This window comes from Rhinatrema bivittatum, chromosome 8 (assembly GCF_901001135.1).
Source record: "Rhinatrema bivittatum chromosome 8, aRhiBiv1.1, whole genome shotgun sequence".
Taxonomy (NCBI): Eukaryota; Metazoa; Chordata; class Amphibia; order Gymnophiona; family Rhinatrematidae; genus Rhinatrema; species Rhinatrema bivittatum.
This window is the reverse complement of record NC_042622.1, coordinates 207,913,455-207,934,220: the sequence shown is the minus strand read 5'-3', so window position 1 is coordinate 207,934,220 and position 20,766 is coordinate 207,913,455. Positions and strand designations below refer to the sequence as shown.

General features: G+C 47.3%; 1 protein-coding gene across 8 annotated transcripts in view; it reads left to right on the top strand.

The window, feature by feature from the left end:
- RNF43 (ring finger protein 43) overlaps positions 1 to 8,663 on the top strand; it is a 92,374-nt gene extending 83,711 nt beyond the window's left edge. For 7 of the 8 annotated variants that reach the window (XM_029612812.1, XM_029612813.1, XM_029612814.1 and 4 more), the window contains 2 exons: positions 219 to 321; positions 3,854 to 5,778. In XM_029612812.1, coding sequence (XP_029468672.1) covers positions 219 to 321; positions 3,854 to 5,490 — 1,740 coding nt within the window. In that variant the 3' untranslated portion in view covers positions 5,491 to 5,778. The other variant, XM_029612816.1, reaches the window with a different exon arrangement.
- The last annotated feature ends 12,103 nt before the right edge of the window (positions 8,664 to 20,766 follow it).

Here is a 20,766-nt window from a genome sequence, read left to right as displayed (position 1 = left end):
TGCTGTCTCCAACAGTACATCCACACTGCACCCTGGTGTAGCATTTGCTCCCTCCAACTGTGGATCCACATCCATAGCTCACACTCTCCAAATGTAGAGATAGTCTATGCTGTGATGATGTTCTTGTTGCACTTCTTTTCTGCCCTCTTGTCCCCAGCTCTATTTTTTTTTTTTTTGTTTTTCATCTCAACTTTTACTTTTGCTCTCTCTCTCCTTAGGATCTACGAATAATTTCATGTTTTCATGAGTTTCATAAGGAGTGCGTTGATCCTTGGCTACAGCAGCACAGGACCTGTCCCCTCTGCATGTATAATATCGTAGGTAAGGGAGACCACGTGTAGTAATAAACGGATCCATCTGCTCTGGTTGTGTAATTTCGCTGGTATGAGAGACCATATACAGTCATAAGAGGACCTGTCAGCTCTGTGTTTATATTGCCAGCAAAATTTACTAGACAGACACAGCCAAAATCATTGATCTTTCTTTGTTCTCACTTTCCTCCTTCTTGTGAAGCTTTTAATATTTAAAGTGTGTTAAAGCTCTTCCAACTTGTTAATGCCTGCCTTTCTGAACCAAACGTCCGAAGCTTCAGATGTCACTTGAAGAAGGGATCTGTGGTTTTGAAAGCTCATACAAAAACCATCTTTTCAGTCCTCTGAAAGGTCGTACAACCTTCTAAGACTAGTTAAATGTATTTTAATCCTGGGGGAATTCTACCCAACTGCACAGCACAGAATTTGCGCAGAATTCCCCTCCTGTGCAGAATTTTCATGTTCTGCGTAGAATTTGGAGAGCGACCCAGCAGCCACAAGTGGAACCCATCCCTCTTCCAGTCAAGGAGCAGAGAGGCTGGTGGGTTGCAAGTGGAGTCCAACCCGCTCGTGGCTGAAGATCGGCAAGGTGTATAGCCCGACTGAGTGGAGCCTATCCTGCTTGCGGCCAAAGAGCAGAGATGCCCAGCTCGCTGTGAGTGAAGCCCACCCCACTCAACACTGAAGAGTAGGCCCAGTGGGAGCACGGGCAAAGCCCATCCTGCCTGTGGCCAAAGACACAGAAGGGAGAGGCCTAGGATAGCAACAGGCGAAGCCCATCCTGCCTGCAACTGAAGACTGAGAGACCCAGAATGACAGCGCAAGAGAGGAAGTGTGCATGATGAGGGGGTGTGAGTGTGTGTGAGAGAGAGCAAGAGGGAGCCTATGTGAGGAACTATTTATGTAAGAGTTTGGGAGCCTGTGTATGAGAGAGGGAATATGTATGTGTGTGATGGAGAGAGTGCATTTTTGTGTGCGAGAGAGGGAGCCTTTGTGGGGGGTGTGTGCAAGAGAGGGAAGCCCGCAAGAGGAGGTGTGTGTGCAAGAGAGAGAGGGAGCCTCTGTGAGGGGGTGGGTATGTGTGCAAGAGAGAGAGCCTTGTAAGGTGGTGTGTGTGTGCGAGAGAAGGAGCCTATGTGAGGGTGTGTGTAAGAGAGAGAGGGAGCCTGTGTGAGAGTGTGTGTGTGTGAGAGAGAGCAAGAGGCCGTCAATGAAGAGTGGGTGGCTCGCCAGAATGACGGCTACTGCCTGGAGATAATACCCTTATTCAATAAACATACACATGGTTACTGTGACTCCAACATCGCTCTAAGCTTCAACAGCAAGAGGAAATGTGGAAAAAAGGATTTGCACTCACAAAGCGGGGAGTAGCTGGCTTGTTACGGCGGTTACTACCCCAAACCAAATAAGACTGATACTTCACGCATATCCAGCATAACTCTCTGCTTCAATGGCAGGGGAGAAGAAAGACTGATACTTCACGCATATCCAGCATAACTCTCTGCTTCAACGGCAGGGGAGAAGAAAGACTGATACTTCACACATATCCAGCATAGCTCTCTGCTTCAACGGCAGGGGAGAAAAAAAACTGATAACTTCACGCATATCCAGCATAGCTCCCTGCTTCAACGGCAGGGGAGAAGAAAAACAACCAATAAGGGCTGAATAACATAGTCTGAGTAAAACAAATAAGCATGGGTGTAGCTTGCTTATTGCGGCGGTTACTACCCCTAACTAATCAAGCTTGATATTTCACTTGGATGCAGCTCCATCACTGCTCTCTACATTAATGGTGGGGGTGGAAGGGAAATAGAACCAAAGAGCTAAGAGAAACAGATAAGTATGAGAAAAAAATGTGTGAAGCTTTCTGGGCAGACTGGATGGGCCGTTTGGTCTTCTTCTGCCGTCATTTCTATGTTTCTGTATTAGGGTGGGTGTGTGCGTGCAAGAGAGAGGGAGCCTGTGTGAGGGTATGTAAATGAGAGAGACTGTGTGAGGGTGTATATGTGCATATGAGAGAGAGGGCTTTTGTGAGGATGTGTGTGTGAGAGAGAGAGGGAGCTTATGTGAGGATGTGTGTATGAGAGCGGGACAGAGGGGAGCCTGTGTGAGAGAGAAGGGAGCCTGTGTGAGGGGCTATATGAGAGAAGGGTCAAACTCTGGGAGTGGAGTGCTGGGGGATGGTGATAGCACAGACTGATCACAGAGAGTTTGTGTGACTATCTGTGTGGAGAATAAGCTCTTGGATTTAAGCCCCCAGGTATAATCCCAGTAATTGTGCGTGTGTTTGCATTGGGTACGCTTTCTAAGGCAGTCCTGTGTGCATGCAAGCTGATAAGCCCCTCAGGTAACTCCCAATGTAGACCCCAGTGAGGAGCCCCAGGGCAGAATGTCAGTGTGCCCAGGACAGGTGGAGATAGAGTGGGAAGGGTTTGAGAGATAGTGGAGAGCAGAGGAGTTGAGGCCTGACCAGGGCAGAGTGAAAGGGGTTTGGCCAGGGGAGCAGGGAGAGAGGATGGGAAGGGACACTCTTACAGTGTACTTCTAGGGGAATTCTGCTCAAAATATTTAAAATTCCTCATCTTTGAGTAATAACTTTTTTCTGTATTACATTTTAAATTAATTACTCAAAGACTGTGGTGTATATTGTGTTGTTTTGACCAATATAAAGTATGCAGAATTTTAAAATTTTGTGTGGAGAATTCCCCCAGCAGTAGTATTTCTACAGTATAATCATGACCCTTCTCAACCATCTTTACTTTTTTTTTAATAAGGAAAAGATGTCATATTCCCTTTTTTTAAACTCCCCATCCCAGATTGCATGTCTAGGCAGTTCTGACCACCCAGGATTGCCCGGAGGGCTATGAGATAACCCTTAGGCGCTGTGGCTGCCATGGTAGCAGCAGCCATCCTCCAAGGACCGAGCACGTCTCCTCCCCCCGTGGTGCGCCAGATCATAGCCAGCCCTATCAGACAGGTGGACTTGAATTTCGATCTCATTTACTGCAGCATATGGCACCGTGGCCCAAGATATGGGTCCTGCCCCATAGCTTGCCTAACTTGAGAAGCCCTTCCTCACAGTACAGCCACTGTACCATCACAGTCCCATTTCTTTTAGTTGGCCTTCTCTATACCTTTTCTGATTATGTGACCCAGAACTGGACTTTCACACTCAAGGTGCGGCCACACAAGGGCCCCACACAGTAAGAAAACAACTTAACTTGTCCTTTGATTCCACTGCTTGTAATGCGTGCCAGCACTCAGCCAGCCTTGGATGCTGACAGCTGAGTTTGAATACTCAAGTATAGCGTGTTGAAGTGTATAGACTGAGCATACAGCAGATAAGCGATTTCCCTGGAGTTAGCAGGCTGAGATATGGAACGGACTGTGCATGGCGAGGATGGGGGAACATAAGAATGAAGACATGGCAGGCTGTGCACGGCGGGGCGGGGAAACCTTCCAGAGAGATGAATTATGGGGGGTGGAGACGTCCAGAGCTAAGTGTGTGGCCGAGATGTACCAGATTTTGTTTTGTGTTTCAGATGGTGAATCTTTCCCTCGGCAGCTGATTTCTAATCGGAGCCCTCAGAGCCATGAGGCACAGCAGCGAGTCCGTCTCTGGAGGCAGCATTCAGGACATGCTCACTTCCAGCCACGAACCACTGAGTCGCCTCCACAGTTTTATCGAGTGGATCCCCAGGCCTTGACTGGACAGCCCTCCATCAACCATCCTGTCTGCTTTCCCCCTGAGGTTTCTCGGTTGGATTTTAGTAGAATCCACTATGTGCCGTATAGTACAATGTCTGTTGCTCAGCAGTGGGGTCAGCACACATCCCACCCTCGGAGAGCAACAGCGAAGCAGATGCAGAAGGTGCGTCCGTTGGCAAAGCCACCCTCTTACCAAACATGCTTGCATCAATACCGGCATCCTTGTCTGGAGGTGAGAACTTCTCGCACAGCTAGGCACCACGGTGCCCACCCTGAGCATTGTGGGGGTCTTCACAGCCGGCAGGATGAAGGCAGCTGCTCTGGGGGCAGCTTTGGCACAGAGCGCAGTGGTTATCTGGCTGATGGGCCGGGAAGTGACTCTAGCTCAGGTCCGTTCCATAGTTCTTCAAGTGACTCGATGCAGAACTGTACAGATGTGAGTCTCCAGGGTGTGTATGGGAGCCGCTCCACCTTCCGCAGTTCCCTTAGCAGTGATTATGATCCTTTGGTTTACTTTGGTTCTGAAAATCAGTCTCCTGAAAATACTGCAGAGCAGCACAGAAGAGGGAGCAGGCCTCGGTCCCTAGAGTCTGTGCCAAACAGCAGCATCAGAGCTGAGCACCAGACCTCAAGTCATGTGCACTATCACCACCACAGGCATCACCACTACAGGAAAAGCCAGCCGTGTGCAACCAAGGGAGCAGGGCAGGAGCCTGGCCCACAGCCCCTAAAGGCATCCAGAATCTCAGGAACTAAGGTTGGAGCACAGACTCTCAAGGATAATACTGACCCAGAAGAGCAGAGAAAGGACAAAACTTATTACTGGCAGCACAAGAAAAGGATTAACATCCTACCCCAGGAAACACTTCGCTCAGGGCATCATCACTGTGTACAGCAGGGCCTGGAGCCATTGGCGCCCACCTCTTATTCAGCAGACTTGACAAACTCAGATGGAGCAGCCAGTGACCATCCCAAAACAGGTGGTGCACTGCGCTTCCATCTCACCAAAAGAGGTATCAGTCAGAGCAGGCAGCAGCGCAGGAGGAGGAGTTGTCGCACGGATGCCTCCATGAGGTATTCACCTGGACACTTTGACGTGGCTGAGGACTGTAGTGTACACATACATTATGAGCACAGTCCCAGCTATTGCTGTTCATCCGAAGGACATCCCCTCATGCCACCCCCTTTCTTCCTGGATGGTAGGTTGCAAGGGAACGCCCCGCTCCCCTGCTATTCAGCACCTCAGGTTGTATGGGAACAACAAGTTCATTCCTCTGAGGTTGAGGGGGTGTCAGGGGAGCAGGACAGCCACCCATTTCCACTGGACGTAAGAAGATGTACCTCTGAAACAGAGCAGCACATGCACCTCTTCCATCAGGGTAAGTACATGTCCTGCATGCTTTTCCTTAATCTCCTCGTGTGTGTAGTGTGTGCTCTCCTTTTCAGGCCCCACAGAGAAGAGAGTCCCTAAGTCCTACACTAGGACTTCCATGAGGGAGATTCTCTGCGCTCTGCTCTTTAAGTCCTAGGAAAAGATACTGAGATTTCAATGCAGATCCCAGGAAGTAAGACCCATGCGTAAAGCTGCTTGGGAAGAGGCAGTGAGACAGCTGTGATTAATCCTGCTGGAGACATCATGAGATCCATGCCACAGGCCCTAGAAGAGCTGATCCGCATCTCATCCAGACCCAGAAGTTCCAAGGAAAGTTCTCCCAATCTCAGACACAAATATCTCCTTTTCTTTTTTTTTCTTCCATGATGGCAGGATCAGGCGAGAAGATGGAAGGAGGCGTTTGCGAGCATGCAGTTTAACGCAAGGGGAATTTGTCTTGAGAAAACTAGAGGTGGCCCAAAACCCCAGCAATGTTCCTGAAGCAAAGAGATGCTATAAAATCTGCTGGTGGACAGCAGCATGGGTGAGGAGGCCCTGTGGTATGGTGACTGCAGAAACAAGTCATCTGACAAGATAAAGCTGTGATCAAACTGGCAGTGCTGTCACCTGTGCAGGATCTGTCTCTTCAAGGTACTCTCCCGCTTCCATGATATTCATCTATCAGCAGGATCCCCTGACGCTGCAATAATTCCTTATAAATCTGAGTCTCCCTCATGTTAAGCCGCTGGGGAAATAAGCAAGTTTGAACTCCTCAGGATCCTGAATTCCAATACTTCAGTTTTTGCTGTTCAGTGAATCTGGTGAGTCCTGCACTCTTTGTATCTTCCTGACAGTCCTGTACCTTTGCTATTGATACTTTATATTCTCTGTCTCTCCCCGTGAATCTTGCGCTTCTGCTGATGATCATCTCTGTGTGTTCCTGCAATTCCTGAATGCCTGCTGCTCTTGAAATCCTCGCTGGTCTTCATTAGTTCTGCATCAGTTTCTCCTGCTGCTCATGCAATTTCTTGACATACCTGCAAGTCATATGTTGCTGCTGATAAAGGCTTTTGCTCTGAGTAAATCTACCACTGCTGTTTGTGGGCCCGTGTATAAAACGTTTGTCAAATCCAGTGTTGAGGAGGCCACCTCTGCTAGTTTATAGCATTTTCTGTCTGCTGCCTTAATGTAACAGCAGCCTTCCCTTATTCCTCTGCGACCTGATAGAACATTGCACGACACTAGTGCTGTTAGAGCCCTCACCCCAGAACAACTAAAAGATATTCTATTTTGCTTGCTCAGAGATCCACTCGGATCTCCTGTGATTGGTCTTATGCCTGCAAAAGAATTGCAAGACTCTGGTGTGCCCCAGCAGAGTCCTTTGCTAAATCAAGGTGTTCCCAAGTTTGCAGAAGGGAACCTTCCCCAGCTTGCTGCTTGTATTTATTTCTGTCGTGCCTTTCACCAAGGCATTATTATTAAAATGTCAGCAATAATATGAAGGCGTAGGAGTTGGGATTGGGTGCTGGTTTAAGCATTCTTCTTGTAAGAAGCATAGCTAAAGATGCCAAGGGCCTGGAGATGGTGGAGGCCCTTAGTGTAACAGATTTTGGGCATGCTTGGGACAGATATGTAGGACAGTGCTGGGAGAAGGATTGGAAGACACGGTGGAGGGGGAGTTGGTGTTGTATATGGGACTTTATGCACATCTACACAGAGGATGAATCTCAACTGGGCAGACTGGATGTGTCCTTTTGGTCTTTATCTGTTGTCATGTACTACATTAGTTAAGGGAAGGACAGAATCATATGCACTGATTATAAAACAAATAGTGGATTGATATGAGCCCTCATGAAAACTGAGTACTGACTAGGGTTACTGAATGATTCTGTCACCTGGGATAGACTGAACTAGGACTGGTTTCATCTCAACGTGGTACAATATCTCTATACATGTTGTGGGGCTAAACCAGGCCTTGCCAAGCCTGTCCTAAGCAATAAGGAATCATCTGGCAATCCTAGTACTGGCGGAAAAAGGAATCAAGTGGCTTTGCCAGCAAATAGATCTTTTTTCAAGTCAGCTCCAGTGGTGTCTGAGTACCTGAGGGGTGTTAGTCGCCCATGATGTTTAGCTATCCATGTCTGTTTGTTACCCGTGACACTTAGCCTTCTTACCCAGATTGCTTGGCTGTCCATGATGTCTGTTTACTAAGGTAAAGCACATGGATAACACACATTTACCACCGCTCCTCTTACTTCTAATAGGACCTATTCATTAATAATGTGCAATAACATGCTCCACGCCTTAGTCTACCGCGCTTTACCCGTCTGCTTGTTACCTGTGATGCTTAGACGTGCTGTTGTGCTGGACCTGTCGTAGACATAATCACAACTGTTCTTTTCCTTCCAGTGGAGTTCCCCGTAATGATTAATGTTGTGGAGATGTGAAGGACGGACATTGCTTACTGCTTCCTCTCCTTCCACACCATGTTCTACTCATTCATCCACAGCCCCGGAGCAAAGTGGCACTCTCCTGTCAGAGAAAATCTGCTGCAGAAACTCGCCCCCCACCCCCCCGGATCTTTCCAAACCCATTGAGCGATGCTGAAGTTCATTATTTGTCCAGTTTTAATGGATAACTCTGAGCTCTTCAGTTCCCCGCCAGGCAATGAGTCCTGCAGTGCCTGTACCATTCCCCTTGTATTCTTTTACACACTGAGGAGAAAGACTAAAGGACAAGGGGCGGAGGAGGCGAGAGTCGTCATGCTGAGAATGCCTCATGTTGACCATAAGTTTGTCAGGAGAAAGCAGTGGTTTGGTGCTTCCACCAGCAAGCAAGGCTAATGGTGTGGTGCAGATAACCTCTCCTCCTATAACTGCTGGGAGATGCAGCACAGCTTGGAGACTCTTTGTGGTACAAAATATCTTACAGTATTAATGTACATCTTATGGCTCTGTTTCCTCTCACAGTGTTGCTTTTATTGTATTGTCTCCTGGAAGCCCTGGTGCGTTCTGGGACATGAATCCTCTCACAGACCTAACCCAGCTACGGTGGTGGTGGTGAGTGTAAGAGGCTGTTCTTGGCTTTGGATTCAAAGGCCAGAAACAGAAGAGAACCTGTAAAGAAGCCTGAGATTAGGTTTAAATATTTAGAAATCAGGTAAGAACATAAGAACATAAGAAAATGCCATACTGGGTCAGACCAAGGGTCTATCAAGCCCAGCATCCTGTTTCCAACAGTGGCCAATCCAGGCCATAAGAACCTGGCAAGTACCCAAAAACTAAGTCTATTCCATGTAACCATTGCTAATGGCAGTGGCTATTCTCTAAGTGAACTTAATAGCAGGTAATGGACTTCTCCTCCAAGAACTTATCCAATCCTTTTTTAAACACAGCTATACTAACTGCACTAACCACATTCGCTGGCAACAAATTCCAGAGTTTAATTGTGCGTTGAGTAAAAAAGAACTTTCTCCGATTAGTTTTAAATGTGCCCCATGCTAACTTCATGGAGTGCCCCCTAGTCTTTCTACTATCCGAAAGAGTAAATAACCGATTCACATCTACCCGTTCTAGACCTCTCATGATTTTAAACACCTCTATCATATCCCCCCCCTCAGTCGTCTCTTCTCCAAGCTGAAAAGTCCTAACCTCTTTAGTCTTTCCTCATAGGGGAGCTGTTCCATTCCCCTTATCATTTTGGTAGCCCTTCTCTGTCCCTTCTCCATCGCAATTATATCTTTTTTGAGATGCGGCGACCAGAATTGTACACAGTATTCAAGGTGCGGTCTCACCATGGAGCGATACAGAGGCATTATGACATTTTCCGTTTTATTCACCATTCCTTTTCTAATAATTCCCAACATTCTGTTTGCTTTTTTGACTGCCGCAGCACACTGAACCGACGATTTCAATGTGTTATCCACTATGACACCTAGATCTCTTTCTTGGGTTGTAGCACCTAATATGGAACCCAACATTGTGTAATTATAGCACGGGTTATTTTTCCCTATATGCATCACCTTGCACTTATCCACATTAAATTTCATCTGCCATTTGGATGCCCAATTTTCTAGTCTCACAAGGTCTTCCTGCAATTTATCACAATCTGCTTGTGATTTAACTACTCTGAACAATTTTGTGTCATCTGCAAATTTGATTATCTCACTTGTCATATTTCTTTCCAAATCATTTATAAATATATTGAACAGTAAGGGTCCCAATACAGATCCCTGAGGCACTCCACTGTCCACTCCCTTCCACTGAGAAAATTGCCCATTTAATCCTACTCTCTGTTTCCTGTCTTTTAGCCAGTTTGCAATCCACGAAAGGACATCGCCACCTATCCCATGACTTTTTACTTTTCCTAGAAGCCTCTCATGAGGAACTTTGTCAAACGCCTTCTGAAAATCCAAGTATACTATATCTACCGGTTCACCCTTATCCACATGTTTATTAACTCCTTCAAAAAAGTGAAGCAGATTTGTGAGGCAAGACTTGCCCTGGGTAAAGCCTTTTTGTCTGTTGGCTGAGTGTTCCCTACGATTTTCCTCTCACACACCACATTCCCGTCTAAGCTCTATCGTGCCGCCTCTGCAGTGGTGATTTTCTGCCGGGTCACTAACCCAGCACCATTTTCAACTTGTTTCCTTATCCCCACTGGGAGAAAGTGCAAGGTATCAAAGCTACTGCTGGACCCCATCCCCACCCGACCTGGTACCTTATTTATGTAGAAAATTACCACTGCGCCTCTGTGCTTCCTCTCCCTGCAGCTCCAGCGCCTACTAATGGTTAAACTAGCACTGATCCTCCCGCAGTACTTAGCAGTGCCAGCCCAGGCCCACTGTTCACCCAGTGGCTTCCCCCTCCTCTAGTACTAATTCAGCAGCTGCTCCCCCACCCTGTCCCCAACACTCAGAAATCTTTTATCCTCCTGCAACAGGAAGCGTTGATTTGTTTATATACAGTCTCCTCTTGTGAGGATTTTTGGTATCTTAAGACGAAAATGAAAGAAAAGTGATTTTATACTTGCAGAAAGTGTTTTATATATAAAGCTGAGAAAAAAAGAGACATTTCAATGTGGCAGTATGTTGTGAAAAGAAATGTATTTATTTACTAATATATTTATCCATGTACCAGGTCTGACTTTGTGGTTCTGTTCTGTGTAAAATCACTCAGCTACATGTCTACAGAAATAAATTATTTTGAAATACGATGGTGCTGGACATTTTTTAATTATGGACCCCAAAACTGGAGCATGACACTTTTTGTATGAGTTTGGGAGGCTGGGGTGGTTCTTTGCAAGGTGGATTATGGAGCTTTCTGGGGGTCTTAGAGAGGCAAATTATAAATAGTCCTCAATGAGATCATAAGCCTTGCCATGCTGGGCCACACCAAGGCCCATTGACCCAGCAATCCTGTCTCCGACAGCGGCCTGTCCAGGTAGCAAGTACCCAGCAGATCCCTATCAATAGCTTTCTTTATTCTACCTGGCTAATAGTGTTTTATGGACTTTTCTCCGGGACCTTGTCCAAGCTTTCTTTAAATCCTACTATGCTCAATCACCTTGACCACGTCCCTTGGCAACAGATTCCACAGCATGTCTGTGTGCTGAATGAAAAAGCAATTTCTACAATTTAATTTGTTTTAAATCTTCTGGTTGTAAGTTTCACGCGTGTCCCCTTGTTTTAGTATTATGTGAGAGAGTAAATAACCGTTCTTTGTTTAACTGTTCCACCCCACTCGTGATTCTTTTTTTGTATCAATAATCTTTATTAGCAAAGCACAACAATTACAAAAACATTGAAATAGGATACAAGAAAGCATTGACAAATGAGCAAAAGCCAAACAGCTAGATCAAAAAACTAAAGAATATGGAAGATTGTTGAACTGTGCCATAATATTTCCCCCATTTTTCCCCAACCCCCTCCCTCATAGAAATCCTTACCAATTTTCAGTAAGAATAGCATTATTGAGTTGCATATTGTATTTTCAAGTTACACGTTGCATTTTCAGTGGTACCAGTCAGACCAAAGGAGCCGGTCATATAGCAGGCAGACGAGTACTCAAGATCATGAGAGAAATTATATAAGCCAGAAAAGAAGGAAACAATCACCCAAAATGAGAATTTAAGAGCACCAAAAATGAACAATCATAAGTCAGAAAGTAAAACTTTGGACTCATAAGGGAGAGAATTCACATAATCTTTCCATATGCTCATCATGAAGTCAAATTTATTTGTGAATAATTGTTTGGCTGATAGGTACTCCAAACACAACAGCTTATGGAACTGGTGTTTCCATTGGGACATGAAAGCCTGGTACTTTTTAGTCCAGTTGGATAAGATAATACTCTTGGCTATCCATAAAATATTGTCTAGACCTAAGCAAACCAGGTGTCACCCCCTCATAGAGGCCAAATAACCAGACTCCAGGTTCCACTGGAATAGCCAGGCCCCACAACAAGGAAATAAATATACTGATATCAACCCAGAATTCCTGGATAACCACACAGGACCAAAAACAGTGAATAAAATCTCCCTTCTCCTTCACGCATTTAATACAGGCCTGGGAAGGCAAGATGCCCATCTTGAACGCCCTTGCTTGTGAACAGTAAGCTTGATGCAAAAATTGAAATTGTTTTTCCCACAAGGGCACACTTTCAGCGAACAAGTTTATATATTCAAAACATTATTGTAACTCAAGGTAAATTAATGTAATAGAAGGAATGGCATTTCATCTGTCAAATGGGCCGATTCAGTAAAGTCCGCGGGAGAGCGGGCACAGGCCACTCGCCTGTGTGCGCGATTCAGTATTTAAATGAGGCCCGGAGGTAGAAACAGGCAAAAGGAGGCGCTAGGGACACTAGCGCGTCCCTAGTGCTACCTTTTGGCCTGGAGCAGCGGCTGTCAGCGGGTTTGACAGCCAATGTTCAATTTTGCCGGCGTCGATTTTCGAGCCCGCTGACAGCCACGGACTCGGAAACCGGACGCTGGCAAAATTGAGCGTCCGTTTTAGACCCGACAGCCGCGGGCCGACTTCAAATTTTTTTTTTTACTTTTTTTTTACCCTTCGGGACCTCCGACTTAATATCGCCATGATATTAAGTCGGAGGGTGCACAGAAAAGCAGTTTTTACTGCTTTTCTGTGCACGTTCCTGGTGCCCGAAGAAATTAGCGCCTACCTTTTGAGTAGGCACTAATTTCTGAAAGCAATATGTGCGGCTTGGCTGCACATTTTGTTTTCTGAATCGCGCGGGAATACCTAATAGGGCCATCAACATGCATTTGCATGTTGAGTGCGCTATTAGGTTCGGCGGGTTGGATGTGCGTTTTCGGCCCCTTACTGAATAAGGGGTAAGGGAAAACGAGCGTCCAATGGCGGGTTATCAGTACTGTATTGGCCAGTAAGAGAGTCCAATATTCTACCCAGCTTGCACTGCCAAGAGGACTTTATAATATTGAGCACACACATGTCTCTTGCCATCGCCCCCAATCAATAGCTCTTCTAATATTTGAAAATTCCCCAAATGAGCTTTCTCCTGTCCTAGCTCATATATGTAATGTTGGATTTGTAAATATCCATAAAAATCCTTATCCTCCCGCCCAGCGATAATGGCAAGGTCATCCCAATCTGCAATTTATCCTGAGTGTGGGAGAGAAGGCTTTGAACATTGAACTGATACAACTGGGAGACATGAGAGGGGAGAATGACACCCAGATACTTGATACTATCGACAGCCCATAGGAGGGGAAATGGCCCTCCCCAGGTCCCTCGAAGAGAGCTGGGAAATGCTAAAGCCTCTGATTTGTCCTTGTTTAGCCTAAGCCCCGAAAAAGTCCCAAAATCCTCAAAAAGTTGAAGAAGCGGGGGTAGGGATGTGGCGGGATCTGTGAGGAAGACCAAGATGTCATCCGCATACGCAGCATATTTAAAAGTTTCAATCTGGAATCTCACTCCCTTTACAGCCCGATGACTCTGGATGGCGAGTAAAAGAGGTTCCAATTGTAATAGAAACAGTAAAGGGGAAAGGGGACAGCCCTGTCTAGTGCCCCTCCCCACCTTGAATTCGTCCGATGTCATCCCATTGGCCACAATTTTAGCTACAGGGTCATTGTAAAATAATTTTTTTTTTTGTCAAAATCATTTTTATTAGGGAACATGCGCCGACAGTTTCAACAGCCTCTATAAAGGCAATTCATGCCAACCAATAACAAGAGTATAAAAGCAACATAGCACAATAAACGCTGGCATACAAGTAACCATACAAATGTGGCAGCCCCGCATACCTCCCTTCTTTTCCAATGTTTTCCCCACCCCCCACTCACGCCTCCTAACATCCATCACAAACACTCACACCCTTCCACTCAGCTATCTTCCCTGTAACTCCCTACCCCCCCCCCCCTTTCCAGGAGATGGTGTTAGAACCAACATCAGCGGAGTCAGATGGCGACAATAGCAATAAATCATTAACACTGGGAGAACCACAGTTATGTCCATACAGTTTGATATCCATTATTTAAAAGTTGAGTTTGTATATCCAGAGGTAGTAAATCAAAACAAGTAGTCCAATAAGCCATAGAAGTAGCATCCAGGGTGCGGCCCGTTGAAAGTTGATTGAGGCGTGTCAGCTGCATAGTTATCGCAAGTTTAGAATACCAGGCTCTCAACGTTGGTTGTATCGTGGGATCAATCCAAACAGCCAATATTAGCTGGCAGGCCAACAAGATAGCGGTACGACCAAAATGTCCAACAGTAGCAGTATGAGGGGTAACATAATTGCGCAACCCAGACAGCAAGAGCTTCCCCGCTCTCAGGATATGGGAAGTAGTGCAACATGCCACATGTGTCAATACGCCATCCCAGAATGATCGAAGAGTCGGGCATTGAAATAATCGGTGTGCCAAAGTGCCAGGTACAGCACCACATTTTACGCAGTGGGGTGAGGGTAACCTGCCCATTTGGTAGCGTCGAACATCGTCACAGACAACATGATGCAGGATCCGAAATTGCAGGTCCCGCAGGGCATGGTCTGGTATCGTGGCATGGCATCATGAAAGTAACCATCGAATCCCATATATTCCAAGACACAAGACAAATATGCCCAATCCACCCTATCAAAGGCTTTTTCGGCATCGAAGCTGACAACCAGATAGGGCGTATCTGTCTGTTGACGCAAAGTCATCGCCACCAATACCTTTCGGATGTTAGTAAGAGTATATCGGCGACAAACAAATCCCACCTATCCGGGTTGTATCAAAGTAGGAAGCAGTGGGGCCAGACGTTCTGCTAGTATTTTAGCTAATTTTTTTTGGTCCTGATTTAAGAGAGATGGATCTGTAGGATACTGCTTCCAGGGGATCTTTCCCTGGTTAAGGGATTAGTGTAATGTGAGCTAAATTGGTATGTGGTGGGTAAGAGCCGTTTAAAACAAGAGTGTTAAAGGCCCTGGTCAATGGGGAGGCGACAGAGTCCAGGAGAGTCTGGAAAAATTCGGCCGGGTACCTGTCGGGGCCCGGGGCTTTATAAGATTTGGCCTTTCGTATGGTACGTCGCACCTCGTTTTCAGTAATGGGCCGGTTGAGTCCCAAGACTTGTTCCTGTGTCAACCGGGGCAAATTAAGTGTAGATAGGAATTTGGTGCAACGTTCCGAGTTCCATTGCCCAGCTGTATAGAGTTCAGTGTAAAAACTTTGAAAAGTCCCCAAAATGTCCGTCATGTCCGATGTACCCGGCCCATTCGTGTCCTTATGGCCAGGATGAACCGGGAACCCTGATGAGATTTAATGAGATTAGCCATAAGTCTACCAGGTTTATTGCCTTGCATGAACAATTTATGTTGATAATAGAGCAAGCTTTTAGTGGCTCGCTGGTGAATTAATGTGTTAAGAGTGCCTTGTATGGTCCTAAAATTATCCCTGCTAGGTTGAGAGTTATGAATGGACAGGGCGGCCCTCGCCTTGTGAAGTTGAGAGCTTAAACTTAAAATTTGTTTGTCCTGCATTTTCTGCCGTCTAGCAATGTAGGAAATAACATCGCCCCGGAGTACGGCCTTGGCTGTGTACCAGAACAGTTCCGGATTGTCCGAGTGTTCTTGGTTAAGGCTAGCATAGTCCGCCCGGCGATCCTGCAGGTAGCCAGTAAATTGACTATCCTTGGACATATATTGCGGGAACCGCCAAGAAGCCCCGATGGAGCGGGCATGTATCCCCGATAAAGCGAGTCCCACCGGTGCGTGATCAGAGATAATGAGGTCAGCTATATGTGCTTCACATATGACTGAGAAATGGTGGGTACTAATTAAAAGGTATTCCAAATGTGTCTGAGTCTGATGGGCCCTTGAGATATGCGTATTCTCACAGGACAAGCAGGATGGTAGTCCTCACATATGGGTGACATCACAGGATGGAGACCAATCACGGAAAACTTCTGTCAAAGTTTCCAGAACTTTGACTGGCCCCAACTGGGCATGCCCAGCATGGCACTAACACTGCAGCCAGCAGGGGTCGCTCTTCAGTCTTTTTTCCACGCAGCAGTAGCCTCGCGTTTAAGGAGCTCTGCAGAGATTCCTGACAGGAATTTCCCTCCCGGAATTACTAAAAGTTAATTTGCCCCACAGGGGTCCCTCCTCTAACTTTTTCAAGCCACGGTACTCCGGTAAGTTTTTACCCGTGTTTCCGTCTATTACCATCGAGTTTGGCCCTCGCAGCCTACTGGCTGTCAACCGTACCACGGCTCAATTTTTTGCCATGGCGTCGGGATTCCGTCAGTGCCCGGACTGTAATCGCATCATGTCCATCACAGATCCCCATAAAGTCTGTGTAATGTGTCTTGGACGAGAGCACGATGTGTTGACCTGCACCAAATGTGCCCTTATGACACCTAAAGGTCGTAAGGCCAGAATGGAGAAGATGGAACTTCTCTTCCATGCTCAAACCCAGACTCCGTCCATTGCATTGATGTCGTCAGAACCGGCCCTGTCAACTTCGCGCCAGCACCGACCACAGGCCGGTGACCATCTGGCATCAACGTCATCTCGGCCTTCGACACCCTCTACTCCCCCTCAGGACCGAGGGGATCGTAGAGATAAACATCGCCACCGGCATAGAAAGTCTCGGACCATCGAGGGAGCGGAATCATCGACCTCGCCATTGTCCGAGCCGCCGTCGAAGAAACCCCGTCCAGAAAAGGCACCAACCTTTTCGGCGACCGGGTCACTGAGGCTACCCTCCCCCGAAAGGGCATCGGGAGCCGCGACCACTTTTAATGGTGGTCCTTCCAGCTATGCCTCTGCCTCCTTCTTCTGTTCCAGAGCCTGGGCTGCTTGCTCCGAGAAGAACTGGACCGGATGGTTCAGGAGGCCATCCACAAGGCGATGCAACGACTTCAGGTTCCTCAGGCATCGACACCTGTACCGATTGCGGAACCGATCACCGACCCAATTTCAGCAGCGTTGGCACCACTGCTCTCCAGGATGGAAGCGCTCATTGCCACTTTTCCACCGATGGCGCCGGTGCCCTCCCCGCTCACTCTGTCATCGGGAGGAGAAACACCGTTTTGCATTCCTCCTTCGGGAGTTCTGCCTCAGCCATCGATGCCGATACGTCCATCACCACCGATCCAACCACTGGTGCCGATACACCTGTTGGCACCACAGAGCCATCCATCGATGCCTGCACCGGTGCCTTCAATGCCTTCATCGGTGCCTCCAATTATTCCTTCGATTCCTTCGGAGCCTAGACCAGGACCTTCAGGTATCCCACCATCCCGTCCCCCTCTACATCCTAGAGGGGCAGGGGCTGATCTCTGATACCTGGACTGATGATTCCTCACCGGGCACTGATGATTTGCCTTCACCACCTTCACCCACTGAAAGTAGAAAGCGTTCTCCTCCAGAGGACCTTTCCTTTGTAAATTTTGTGAAGGAAATGTCTGAATTGGTTCCCTTCCAATTACAGACTGAGCAGTATGATAGGCATCAGATGATGGAGTTGCTCCAATTCCTGGATGCCCCCAAAGTAATAACCTCCATCCCTATCCACCAGGTTCTTCTCGATCTCCTAAAGAAGAACTGGGAACATCCTGGCTCCATTGCTCTAGTCCACAGAAAAGCTGACGCTACCTATTTGGTGCAGTCAGCTCCGGGCTTTCAGAAACTACAATTGGATCACCAATCTGTAGTGGTAGAATCGGCACAGAAGAGAGCAAAGAGGTCAAAGCCTCACACTTCTTTTCCCCCTGGCAAGGAACAGAAGTTTCTAGATGCCATTGGCCGCCGTGTCTTCCAAGGTTCAATGCTCATCTCCCGAATTGCCGCTTATCAGCTCTATATGACCCAATATAACAGGGTCATTTTTAAGCAGATACAAGACTTGACAGACTCCCTGCCTCAGCAATTTCAAGATCAGCTCCAAACCCTAGTAAACAAGGGTTTTGAGGCAGGCAAGCATGAGATCAGATCATCTTATGATATCTTTGATACTGCTACAAGGGTATCTGCAGCTGCTATTTTGGCGAGAAGGTGGGCCTGGCTTAAGTCTTCTGACCTTTGCCCTCAGGTACAAGACAGGTTATCCGACCTGCCCTGTGTAGGAGATAATCTGTTTGGCAAACAGATTCAATGGACGGTGGCGGAACTTAAGGACCATCATGAGATCCTAAGACAGCTCTATCTGATGCCTTCTGACTATTCTTCTAAACAGCCCTTCAGAAAGGACTCTAAAAAGTCATTCTTCCATCCGAAATCCTACCCGCCACCAACCAGATCCCGTGCCACGAGACCTTTTCAAAAAGCACAGTCTCGTCAAACATGTAAACAAAAACCGCAAGCAGCTCCTCAGCCAGGGCCTGCTTCAGGTTTTTGACATCCACCTAGAGAGCAGCAGCCAGCTTCTATTGCCTCATATACCAGTGGGAGGTCGATTGTGCCACTTCCACATCATATGGCACTCAATCACCTCAGACCAATGGGTACTGGTGATAAATGCTCAGGGTTACCATCTGAACTTTTGCTCCGTGCCACCGGACTCCCCACCTCTACCAACGTGGAGAACATCCGATCATCCATCTGGATCAAGAGGTCTCCCGCTTTCTGCAGTCCAAGGCAATAGAACCCGTACCCTACTCTCAGCATGGCCTAGAATTCTATTCCTGGTACTTTCTAATCCCCAAAAAATCGGGAGGCATTGGTCCTGTTCTGGACCTACGGGCCCTCAACAAGTACCTCCAGCGAGAGAAGTTCAAGATGGTAACCTTAGGCTCGCTTCTTCCTCTTCTACAAAGAGGAGACTGGCTCTGCTCTCTGGACCTCCAGGACGCATACACTCATATTGCGATAACTCCATCTCATCGCAAATACCTGAGGTTTCTAATAGGCCCCAAGCACTATCAAAACAGAGTGCTTCCATTCGGCCTAGCGTCTGCGCCACGCGTCTTCACAAAATGCCTCGTAGTAGTTGCAGCCTTCCTCAGGACCCAAGGTGTTCACATCTACCCCTATCTAGACGACTGATTAATCAGGGATCCCACTCAGCAAGCTGCTCTGTCGTCCCTCAATCTAACCTTACACACTCTAATTTCATTAGGATTTCTCATCAACTACGACAAATCCTACTTAGTCCCATCTCAAACCTTGTCATTCATTGGGGCAGAATTGGACACCTTGCAGGCAAAGGCTTTCCTGCCTCGACAGCGAGCCCTCACTCTCGTGTATCTTGCCCACCAGCTGCAGTCTCAGCACTCCGTGACTGCACGCCACTTTCTTGTCCTCCTGGGACACATGGTGTCCTCAGTTCAGGTCACACCAATGGCCCGTTTGGCCATGAGAGTCATGCAGTGGACTCTACGGTCTCAATGGACTCAAAGCATTCAGCCCCTGTCGACCACTGTCCATGTAACAGACTCACTCCGTCAGTCTCTAGCCTGGTGGAAAAATCAGATCAATCTCCTCCATGGCTTGCCCTTTCAGGCTCCAGACCCTTAATTAATTCTCACCACCAAAGCTTCCAACCTCGGATAGGGAGCCCATGTGATCTCCAGAGGAAGCCAAACACCAAATAAATTTCCTGGAGCTTCAAGCAATCAGATATGCTCTCAGTGCATTTCAGGATTGCCTCTCAAATCAAGTTATCCTGATCCAGACGGACAACCAGGTGACCATTTGGTACATCAACAAACAGGGAGGCACGGGCTCCTTCCTTCTGTGTCAGGAAGCTGCACAGATATGGGCGGAAGCTCTCTCCCATTCGATGTACCTCAAGGCCACCTACTTGCCAGGAGTGGACAATGTGTTGGCAGACAAGCTGAGTCACATCTTTCAACTGCACGAGTGGTCTCTCAACCCCTCGGTAGCGAACTCCATCTTCCAACAATGGGGATATCATCAGATAGAACTCTTTGCGTCTCCTCAAAATCGCAAAGTAGAGAACTTCTGCTCTCTCATTCGCAGCAAACACTCTCAGCCCAGAGACGCATTCTCCCTCTCGTGGGCAACCGGTCTACTCTACGCATTCCCTCCACTTCCTCTTCTCTCGAAGACTCATCGGGACAAGGGAACCATGATCCTGGTAGCACCTCATTGGCCACACCAAGTGTGGTTTCCAATACTGCAGGATCTCTCCATTCGCAGGCACATTCCCTTGGGAAAGGACCCGCTTCTGATTACTCAAAACGACGGGTGCCTCCGCCATCTCAATCTTCAAGCCTTGTCCCTGACGGCATGGATGTTGAAAGGTTAATCCTTCAGCCACTTAACCTTTCTGAACCAGTTTCCCATGTCTTGATTGCTTCACGGAAGCCTTCCACGAGAAAAGCTTACTCTTACAAATGGAACAGGTTCAAGTCATGGTGCTCTTCTCAGTCCCTTGACCCCTTTACCTGTCCAATCACGAAGTTTTTGGACTATCTCTGGCATTTATCAGAGTCAGGTCTAAAAACTTCTTCCATCAGAATGCATGTCAGTGCGGTAGCCGCCTTCCATAAAGGTATCGGGGATGTTCCTATATCAGTACAACCCCTTCTAACACGTTTTCTAAAAGGCTTGCTTCACCTCAAGCCTCCACTGCGTCCTCCTGCCCCTTCTTGGGACCTTAACCTGGTTTTGGGTCGGCTCATGAAACCACCATTCGAGCCTCTTCACTCCTGTGACCTTCGATATCTCACATGGAAAGTGATTTTCCTTTTGGCAATCACTTCAGCTCGCAGAGTTAGTGAATTATAGGCCCTAGTTACCTATCCGCCTTACACTAAACTTCTGCAGGACCGGGCAGTACTCCGCACTCACCCTAAATTTTTACCCAAGGTAGTTTCGGATTTTCATCTAAATCAATCCATCATACTACTTACCTTTTTTCCCAGGCCCCATTCCAACCCAGGAGAGA